This window comes from Rhinatrema bivittatum, chromosome 2 (genome assembly GCF_901001135.1).
Source record: "Rhinatrema bivittatum chromosome 2, aRhiBiv1.1, whole genome shotgun sequence".
Lineage (NCBI taxonomy): Eukaryota > Metazoa > Chordata > Amphibia > Gymnophiona > Rhinatrematidae > Rhinatrema > Rhinatrema bivittatum.
This window is the reverse complement of record NC_042616.1, coordinates 351,366,354-351,377,533: the sequence shown is the minus strand read 5'-3', so window position 1 is coordinate 351,377,533 and position 11,180 is coordinate 351,366,354. Positions and strand designations below refer to the sequence as shown.

Genomic DNA, 11,180 nt, shown 5'->3' with positions numbered 1-11,180 from the left:
GCTAGCCTCGTGTTTTCCTGCATGTGTTTAATATCATTCTTTTCACCATTCTAACAATTTTGGTTAGAATTTAGTCGTACGTATTTTTTAAATATGCACTTAGGCAATAATGTTTACCCTTTTTTTAGTTGTCCAAATTGTATACTAAGTTTTTTAGGCGTTATTACTCGGGCAGTTGTAGAGGCAGGCTTGGCAAATTTGAGGTCCCAGGGCGGTGCTCTAGAGTAGAACTGCCGGAAAAGGGGCGGGAAGCTGATTCAGTCCAGAACGCTGTGGATTTTTTGCTCTCGGTGCTGAAAGGAAGAAGTGTGCTTTCGTACCCGTTCTTCGTCTTTGTGTATTGTCAGCTGCTGTTAGTAATGGTAAAGTGGGTGCGAGGGCGTCTCTCTCTGGCCTGGTTACACTAGCTCATCTCCCGGTCTAAACCCAAAATCGGCATTCCTCGCTCCTGCTTACTTCACTTTCGCTCAGGCGTATGATTATAATCTTAGCCGTCCGATGACTCGTTATGTTTTAAAATCGGAACACAGAAGTGGCCGGATTCCAAAAGTGGATATATAATCTGACAAAAAAGGAAAATCGTGTCCTTAATTTTTATCTTTTGAAATGTGCCATTGTATGTAGCTGAGTTTCTGGTATGCATTTATTTCTTCTCAGCCTGGTCCTGCTGCTAGCGCCACCAACGTGGGCGCCTCCGGCCGATCCCCCAGTAAAGCGGTGGCTCCCCGTGCGGCCGCTGCCGGATCCACTGTCCGCCAGAGGTAAGAACTGCCCTGCCTGGGACAAAAACCTCGCATTCTTGTGATTACTGAGACCAGATTGTATGAACTGCCCATGAAATCATGTTCGCAAGTATCCTGCATAATCTCAGAAAAGTCTGTCGGGCTGATGCAATACATGTTAGCAGAACCGGCGCGCCTGTTTTTCCTAATGCGCACCCAGTCACTTCTGGGTGTGCGATCCAATATTTAAATGTATTTATTTGTAGGGTTTTATATACCGTTATTCGGTAGAGCCATCAACGGTTTACAAATATGCAATTATCTTACAATCAATGATGAATAAATGATGGGTTGCGCTAAAAAGGAGGTGCTAGGGACAAATGTGAGTCGCTAGCACCTCTTGTGCATCATGCTGCTCAGGAGAGGTGGCTGTCAAGCGGGTTGGGAAAACAGACCCTCAATCTAAGTGTCCAGTTTCTCCCGCTACCGGCATATACTCACACAAGATACACGGCCTGGACTGTGTAGCTTGTGTATTTATTTGACATCCAGAATTTTTTATTTTTTAGACTTTTTTTTATTTTTTTAATAAATACTGCTTTATTTGGTTCCTTCTACTTAGTATTGCTACAGTACAATTAGGAGAAATCATAGAAAGGATTTTTTTTTTTTTTATTGTGCCCTTAAGCATGGTGTACATTTAAACCAGCCCCGGGCTGGCGTAAAATTTGTCACGTTGCAAGTGCACATTGGACGTGTGTTTTGAATGCGTTAATCCTCATATTTAGTCGGGCTTATGGACGCGAGTCCAATCGCATGTTAAGCCATGCACAGCGGCTAGAGCATGGTATTGCATCAGCCCATGTAAGGCCAATTTTGTAAAGTGTGCGGGAAAACGGGCGCTCAGTGTTGAACGCCTGCTCTCCCAATGCGCACCCAGCCACCTCTCCTGGGCATGCGATCCTGTATTTAAATGAGGGGTTGCACTGAAAAGGAGGTGCTAGGGACAATAGCACATCCCTAGTGCCTCCTTAGTGGCAGAAGCCCAGGAGAAAGGTCGGCTGTCAGCGGTTTCAGAAAACTGATGCTCAGTTTTGAGTGACTGTTTTCCGACCCCGCTGACAGTTATGGGTTAGAAAATGGACGCTTGTAAAATTGAGCATCCATTTTCCTTACATGATCCACCTGCATTTTTTTTTTTACCTTTTGGTTCCTATTGCTACGATATTAAGTCGGAGGATGTACAGAAAATCAGTATTTTCTGTTTATCTGTACACTTTATCCAGCTACTCAGAAATTAGCACAAATTTCTGAGCGTAAAATGTGCGGATCGGTCGCACATCTTTTTTTTTGTATCCCGGGTGAATGACTAATAGCCTCATCGACATGCATTTGCATGTGATGAACTCTATTAGTTTCAGTAGGGGTTGGATGCACGATTTCGACAGGCTTAAACCCTTTAAAGTATAAGGGCTAGTGGATGCGCATCCAACAGCTGGTTAAAGAGCGCTCAGTGGAGAGCAGTTTACAGTATCGGCCTGTGTGTGTAGTAGTGTGGCTACCAAGTTTTGTTTTGTTTTGTGTTTTTTAAGAAATTGAGGAACTGAAAAAGGAGAATCCTAAAAAAAAAAAAAAAAAGTGTGCCAGCAGTTAGGTTAGGGAAAGGGATTCTCAATTAACAAGCATCCATTGGCTGTGCACAAATTAGGAAAACTGACGCTCGTAAAACTGAGTGTCCGTTTGACAGCCACCTCTCCTGGGCACCCAATGTCGAGGAGGCGTTAGGGATGCAAAATTTTCCCTAGTGCTTCCTTTTTTACCACGGCAGCTGACTTAAATATTAAATCGGGCGCCCGGGATAGGTAGATCGGCACGTGTTGAAAGCCCATTTAACACGTGCCATTATTGCATTGGCCTGAATGTAATTGTCTTGATACAAATCATGGTTATTTATATAGCTATTTGTGTTTATTGGAAACTACCTCATTGTTTCATAGTTTTGCAAGCCACATTTGGTCTAACATGAGAACATTTCAGCATTATGAGAGTATTCTTTAGTCTCTTAGATCATCTCGAACCATACAGGTTTATTCAATACTCTGCTGCAGCCAGTAAATGCTGTTCAGCTTACCTTTTTAAGAGATGTATCCCTTCTGATTAGATTATCCAGGAGTATCGCTGGTAGATATTGCTTTTTAAGGTTGGGGGTATAGTTCTTGTATAGGTAGGATGGTGTGTTCATGTTTCCTGCCAGATCGTGTAACCTTGTTTGGATTACATAACCTTAGCACTCATTTATTGATATATGTATTACACGTTACCTCAAATTGGACGTCTGGTGTCTATAATGTGTCCGTAACACTTCAAGCATCCCTCCAATTTCGTTTCCCTCAGAATCTGTTATTGTTATGTGGGAGGGAAGCAGTGCAGGGTAGGGGTCATATGGGGACTACTATAATTAATAAAAAATTCTTTCTTTGGGTTATGAGATGTTATATGTTCTCAGGCATTACACTTAACTGAGCCTTTATCAGTAGTAGTTATTCACTGTTTCAATGTAAGATTTGGGTATTATGTATAATGTTACAATGCCGTATGTACTTTTTTATATGTGAGTTCAGACCCAAATAAAAATTATTATACAAAAAAAGTGAAGCAGATTTGTGAGGCAAGACTTGCCTTGGGTAAAGCCATGCTGACTTTGTTCCATTAAACAATGTCTTTCTATATGTTCTGTGATTTTGATGTTTAGAACACTTTCCACTATTTTTCCTGGCACTGAAGTCAGGCTAACCGGTCTGTAGTTTCCCGGATCGCCCCTGGAGCCCTTTTTAAATATTGGGGTTACATTAGCTATCCTCCAGTCTTCAGGTACAATGGATGATTTAATGATAGGTCTGAAATTTCAATTTTAGTTCTTTCAGAACTCTAGGATGTATACTATCCGGTCCAGGTGATTTACTGCTCTTCAGTTTGTCAATCAGGTCTACCACATCTTCTAGGCTCACCGTGATTTGATTCAGTCCATCTGAATCATTGCCCATGAAAACCTTCTCTGATACGGGTATCTCCCCAACATCCTCTTTAGTAAACACCAAAGCAAAGAAATAATTAAATCTTTCAGTGATGGCCTTATCTCCTCTAATTGCCTTTTAACCCCTCGATCATCTAACGGTCCAACTGACTCCCTCACAGGCTTTCTGCTTCGGATATATTTTAAAAAGTTTTTACTGTGAGAATTTGCCTCTATGGCCAACTTCTTTTCAAATTCTCTCTTAGCCTGTCTTATCAATGTCTTACATAAACGTTGGCAAGTTAAATGTATTATCCTATTTTCTTCTTTTGGATCCTTCTTCCAATTTTTGAATAAAGATCTTTTGGCTAAAATAGCTTCTTTCACCTCCCCTTTTAACCATGCCGGTAATCGTTTTGCCTTCTTTCCACCTTTCTTAATGTGTGGAATACATCCGGACTGTGCTTCTAGAATGGTATTTTTTTAACAATGACCACGCCTCTTGCACATTTTTTTTTTTTTTTACTTTTGTAGCTGTTCCTTTCAGTTTTTTTCTAACAATTTTTCTCATTTTATCAAAGTTTCCCTTTTGAAAGTTTAGCACGAGAGCCGTGGATTTGCATACTGTTCCTCTTCCAGTCATTAATTCAAATTTGACCATTATGATCACTATTGCCAAGTGGCCCCACCACCGTTACCTCTCTCACAAAGTCCTGTGCTCCACTGAGAAAATTGCTCCCTCTCTCGTCTGTTCCTGAACCAATTGCTCCATAAAGCTATCATTTATTCCATCCAGGAATGTTATCTCTCTAGCGTGTCCCGATGATACATTTACCCAGTCAATATTGGGGTAATTGAAGTCTCCCATTATTACCGCACTACCAATTTGGTTAGCTTCCCTAACTTCTCTTAGCATTTCACTGTCCGTCTCACCATCTTGACAAGGTGGACGGTAGTATACTCCTATCACTATAGTCTTCCCCGACACACAAGGGATTTCTACCCATAAAGATTCAATTTTGCATTTTGTCTCATGCAGGATGTTTATCCTGTTGGACTCTATGCCATCCCGGACATAAAGCGCCACACCGCCTCCCGGGTGCTCCTCTCTGTCATTGCGATATAATTTGTACCACGGTATAGCACTGTCCCATTGGTTATCCTCCTTTCACATGTCTCTGAGATGCCAATTAAGTCTATGTCATCATTCACTGCTATACATTCTAATTCTCCCATCTTACTTCTTAGACTTCTGGCATTAGCATACAAACATTTCAAAGTTTGTTTTTTGTTTGTATTTTCATTCAGCTTTTTAAATGATAGGGATAAGTTAGAATTTTTTAGCTCAGGTGAGTTTTTAGTTACAGGCACTTGGACTACTTTTCTAATTATTGGAACCTCACTGTTGGGATGCCCTAATTCTATTGCATCATTAGTATCCTTTGAAGATACCTCTCTCCGAACCATGCGCTGCTGAGCGACTCTCTGCTTTCCCCTTTGTTCTTCGTTTTTCTCTAAGCCGCGTTGCTCATTCTTCGGGCCAACGCTGCCCGCACTAGCATGGTCCCTTCTTCCCGCGCACGCACCCGCTGCTCACCACTTCCTCTTCCGGGCCGCAGAGGGGGGGGCGGGAAGAAGAGCATGTCGGTGCCACTGAGTCCAGCTCTCCTGCCGCGTTCCACCCGGTCTTTCAGCGTTTTAAGCCCGGGTGGAGGACCTATCTTGCTCGGGTAGGGGGAGCAGCTGGGTTGGCAGGGGACTGGGAAGTGTGGCGACACACCTGCATGTGCTTGGTGACACACTGGTGTGTCGTTACACATCGGTTGAGAACCACTGCTCTATTGTACCTCTATTACCCCAGGTACAAATTTAGATTGTGTGTCCTCCGGGGACGGGAATACCTACAGTACCTGAATATCTGAAAAGTGGAATTAAAAATAAATAGGAATATATTACAGCATTTACAGATATAACTTCTATTTCGTAGATAACCTGAAATTTTAGGGAACTGTCAGATATACACAACTTTCCTTTCAGTTATGCTTGTATAAAAAGATAAATACACTTAAGGATTTGTATTTTAGATTTAATTGCTTATCTCTCCAAATCTGAGCTCAAGGTGAGTTACAAACTTGGATACAATTTGAGTGTGCTTATCCAAAATCACAAAGCAGTCTTGTTGGGAATAGGAACTAGCTTCATATTACTCTTATAGAAATTCTCTTTAATTTGAGTGCACACTGGTATGAGTTAGCAGTCCTTCCCCATACATTCTGACATTTTTCAGTAGAGATCTCCTTTCTTTAATTCATGTTTGTGTGTAAGTGAAAGAATGTTAGTTTGGTATTAGATGAATTTTATAACATGATATTGAGTCATGTGTTGAACTTGGATATAACTAGGCTTTCAAATTATTTTAACCTTTCTGTTTTCCTTCCGATACTTATTACTCCTTTATTTTTAATAGGAAAAATGCTAGTAGTGGAACAAGGAGTGCAGGTCGAACCACTTCAGCAGGCACTGGTGGAATGTGGAGATTTTACACAGAGGATTCACCTGGGCTTAAAGTGTAAGTATTGGACTCCCTCATCCCTTCTCTCAGGCTCTGAGCCAACAGGGAAAGGTGTGCTGATTGGCAGTTCTCCTGGAAAGGGGACGCGAAGACCAAAAACTGATTTTATTTTTGTGTATGTCTGTGTGAATGTTGATAGAGAATTTACTGATATATATGTATATAGAGAGAGAGATATTAGTAAACTACATGTATATTAAATTTCCTAGCGTTTTAGCCAGATGGACTCAGGACCAGTGGGTTATGTGTTCCTCTGCTAGCAGATGGGAGACTGAGTCAGATTTCAAAGCTTCAGTGATCTCAGCTCCTCAGTATCGCTCTGTCTTCTAGCAGATGCGGACACTATCCCCACATTAGCACAGTGTTAGAAAAATTACAGCAAGAAGACAAAAATTACCTTAAAGAAGATCGAGCCTGCTCTCCTGCAGTGATACCTAAGGGTCCCTCCCCCAGTTGAGAATTCCTAAGGTGATTTCCGATATCCTTGGCTTTGTTCTACTTTAAGAATATATAAACCTTCCAGAGAGCTTCGATCTTCAAACATGAACCTGTTGGATATTCCATCTGTGAAACTAGCTAGACTGAATGTAACGCGTCAAAAAGCTTTTTCAGTGGCAGGGCCCATACAATGGAATGCCCTGCCAAATGCATTACGTCAAATTTAGAACAGTACGGACTTCAAAAAAGCACTAAAAACATATCTCTTCAAAGAAGCTTTTAGAACCGTGTAATAAGAGGCCAGGTAGTTTTTCTTTCTCTATGATCTTATGTTGTAGCTACTATGTTGTTCTCTCGCTATTTGTTTGATTAGATTTAAATTTTACCTTAAATTTAACACTACTTTTATTTTATAGACATTAGTTTTTGTTTTTTTTTTAATTCTTTTTCATTTTTAAACATTACAAAAAAACCACATTTTTGCAAATACAGAAAAACTTCATAAAGAAGGGAAGAAATGTTCTTAACAATACATTTCCATAGTAAAGTAAATTAAATTTCCTTACTTTATTAATCCATAAATCAATATATGTTTGCCAGATCCGAAAACTTGGAGAAATACTTGTAAGCAACTACAAATATAATAGATAATCAACTGCATGTCTTCATTCAGTTATCTTAATTATTTACACATTTATGGTAGATGAAGTAATGGGAGTTTTTAATTGCAGGAAATTTTTCAACTGTTCAGCTGTAAAAAATTAAATTTACTTCTGAACCTTTCTTTATTACACATTTGCAAGGAAATTTTAACTTAAAGGAATATCCCAATGAAATTGTTTCTTGGCGCACGGTTAGAAAAGCCCTGTGCTTCTCTTGTGTTATAGAAAGGTCAGGGAAAATTTTTACATTCTCATCAAAGAAAGAGGTCGGCAACTTTCTGAAATAATTTTTAATTATAGATTGAACATCCACCGAGGTTATACAAGAAACCAATAAAGTACCTCTATCCAATACTTCTGGTGATGAACTTTCTAATATTTCAGTCAAATTATCTTGTAAGTTAATTCTATTAGTAGAAACAACTTTAAGGAAATAACATTTGTTTATAACAGGTAAATTAGTTTCTTCAAAACCAAGAGCTTCATGAAAATATCGTTTCAAGGAAACATAGGGAGTTTCACCCAGAACTCAGGGGAAATTTAAAATTCTAATATTCAAATGTCGAAGTATTTTCAAGGGCTTCCACTCTTCTAGCGAGAAATCCTTTTTCACAACAGCAGCTTTAAATTTCAAGTTTTCATGCTCCTTCTCCTCCAACGACTCCACTTTGGTTGAAACCTGATCTACTTTCCTTTGAAATTCTTGAGAGGTAAAGGCGTTTTGAGACCCCAAACTCTCTACCTTCATGCTCAAATTGTTTACCGTGGTAGCTACCCCCACCATCAAGTCCCACAAAGCAGCCATAATGACGACCTCAGGGCGCTCCGGAATTATTAGAGGCTTTATTTCAGGGGTAGTCACTTGTAACTGCAGGACATTACTCTCGTGACTTACCCCAATTGCCCCTTCTTCATGGCCAGTTCTAGGTATCCCCGCATTGGGCGTCTCGTCCGTAGTTGCTGCTATAGCTGGTGAAGCCTGAAGGGCTGCGGTGAAAGTTTGACTCTGCCTCCAACCCGGAAGAGATTCCATCGCTCAACGCTCCGGACTGAAACTGCGACCCTGATCTTTGCATTGGGGCTGGTCTCGGATCTGGACTCAGTGTAGTTTCCTCCAGGGCTGAAACCGCTTTCTCGGTCTCTTGCTCCAAGGGCTCCTCGACTCCCGGCGTTTCCAAAACTGATGAGGTTAGGAATCTGTTAATCTCCTGCTGCATCGCTGTAGAAGTTGAAGGTAAGGGTGTAGAAGGGTAAACCCTAATTTTCCCTTTCCTTTTGGGAGGCATTATGGTACAGAAGCAAAGTTTTTCCACTTGCAGTCAGGACACCACTCCGCACCTACTCGCAACGTGCAGCCATCTTGGATCGGGCATTTTATAGACATTAGTTATATTGATATATTACCAATGTAATTTTATTCAAACGTTATTACTATTTTCTATTTTATTTTGTTGTTTTTGCTACTTTCTTGAAAGTTTACTTTTATTATTTTTGATCTATGTTGCAAACCGTTTTGTTCAAATGTTTGCTAAGACTGTATATAAAAAGTTTTAAATAAAATAAATCCCTCAGGTGTGCCTTGGTCCGGTAGCCGGTTCCCGGCGTGGACTTAGCCCCCAGAGTGGCTGAAATGCAGCGGGTGCATAACAGAGTGTGGCGGTGAAGGTAAATCCCCCCCCCCCCCCCCCCAGGCAGCTGGAGACCATCCAGCACACAATCGGTAAGCGCCAAGACCAGGTAAGCAGAAAACTTTAGATTCAGGTCTCCGCTCTCAGGAGCTCAAATTGCCGTACCGATTCCTCCTCCTTCCAGCGAGGTAAAAAAAAAAAGGGAGCACCGATTGAATTGAGCAGCCTTAGTTGGGTTAGGCTCTGATCCGGTGCAAGGGTCCACACATGTGGAGACCTTATGGGGGGATCGTCGACGCCATCTTCCCTTCTTGACTGGCAGTACGCGTGGGGCAGGCCGGACAGCCGATGCACACAACCGCGCTTACAACTACACGCGCAAATTGAAGCTCATTTCCTGTGTGCCTAGACAGAGGCAATGGCACCGGCATCCAAGAAGGCACTCTTTGCACAGCCTGCCACATAAGAGCCGCACAGCCTGAATTGGAGTCCTGCCTGTATCAGCATTGCGAAGAAGCCCAGGGGAGACCAAAGCCTGGTCCCTCACTGTCTGAAGATGGGTCCGGAACTACTACATACGGTAGCTCCCCCGGATCTATGCAGCCCCAAGATGGCTTCTCCACAAGAGGGCAACTCAGGAGCCCCTACTCCGACTCCCCCTGGGATTAACATGGACCCAGGGACCTTCTGGTTAGAATTTTTCTAAGGGTTGCAAGCCTTTGTTCAGGCGCAATCAGCCCCGTTTGTGTCCCGGGCTCAACCCCTGCTGGAAGCACAAGATCCTCCTGGCTCTATTCAGATGACTCGCCTAACCAAGAATTTCCCTGACAGGGACCTGGACACCTCAGATGATGGCGGCTCCCTGGAAGAAGGAGAAATCCCTCCAGGCCTGGAACCATACCGGACCATGCTCAGTTTCTTCCACAGGGATGAATTTCAAGCCCTTTTTTTTTTTTTTACCAGACTCTGAAAACTCTGGGTATTCCAAGCATGGTCCCTATGGCGGAACCAAAGAAGAACCCCATCTTGGTGTCCCTTCTTAAAGCCTCCTGCTACTTCCCAGTGGTGGAAGCCATCCAGGAACTGATTGACCTGGAGTGGGATGCCCCGGAGGCCAGCTTTAAAGGAGGTTGGGCCTTGCAAGCCTTATGCCCTCTGGAACCGGCTACCAAGGAACGCCTGCGTTTTCCCAAAGTGGACACCATGGTCTGTGACGTCTCAAAGCGAACAACCATTCCCGTTGAGGGAGGGGCTGTATTGAAGGATACTCAGAATAAACTATTGGAATCCATTCTTAAGCAGGCCTTCGCAACAGCAGTGACACTGCAAATTGCTTCCTGCTGCGCACTAATGGCACGTTCCTGCTTGCTCCTCTCGAAAGAGGCAAATAATTCCGAAACGTATACTGGTGAGATGATGGAACCTGCAGCAGCCTTCCTGACAGACGCAAGCTCAGATCTGGTGCGTACTTCAGCCAGAGGAGTAGCCTCGGTAGTGGCAACCAGAAGACAAATATGGCTGCGGAATTGGTCTGCTGACGCGACCACTAAAGCAAATCTCACAAGAATGCCCTTTAAAGGATCTCTCTTATTCGGAAGCGAATTGGAGAAGTTAGCCAGCAATTGGGGCGAATCTCCAGTGCTTGAGCTACCAGAAGACATGGGTAAAAGATCCCAGCGCCCCTCCGCCAGAATAACCAGGGGCAGAGGCTCGCAACGCTTTAGACCCTACAGGAACTCGCAGCTCAAGGCACCTCGTCCCTCCAGAAGGTCACAGCCCTTTCGGAACCGACAAACCAAGAGAGGAACAGGCCCAGGGGCAGGCTCCAGCCATGCTCCCCAATGAGAATGGGCCGACCCATCCACAAGAAGAGGAATTAGGTGGTCGACTTTCCCTCTTCTACCAAAGATGGGTCTCGATCACGTCAGACAAATGGGTGCTAAACATCATTCGAGAAGGTTACTCTCTGTAGTTCCGCAGCATCCCTTGGGACAAATTTATGATGTCACCCTGCCACTCTCACACCAAGATACTGGCAGTGGAAGCCACTCTGACAAAACTACTCAGTCTGAAGGCGATATCTCCGGTTCCTACGCCCCAACAAGAGGCGCTATTCCATCTGTTTTATCGTTCCCAAGAAGGGAA

The 11,180-nt window shown here is 42.9% G+C and overlaps 1 protein-coding gene across 2 annotated transcripts in view; it reads left to right on the top strand.

Moving 5' to 3' along the window:
• Positions 1 to 202: 202 nt before the first annotated feature.
• Positions 203 to 11,180, top strand: part of SEC61B (SEC61 translocon beta subunit) — a 29,017-nt gene continuing 18,039 nt past the window's right edge. For both annotated transcript variants that reach the window (XM_029589889.1, XM_029589890.1), the window contains exons 1-3: positions 203 to 362; positions 658 to 761; positions 6,203 to 6,304. In XM_029589889.1, the coding sequence (XP_029445749.1) occupies positions 360 to 362; positions 658 to 761; positions 6,203 to 6,304 (209 nt within the window). In that variant the 5' untranslated portion in view covers positions 203 to 359. The remainder of the gene's footprint in view (positions 363 to 657; positions 762 to 6,202; positions 6,305 to 11,180) is intronic.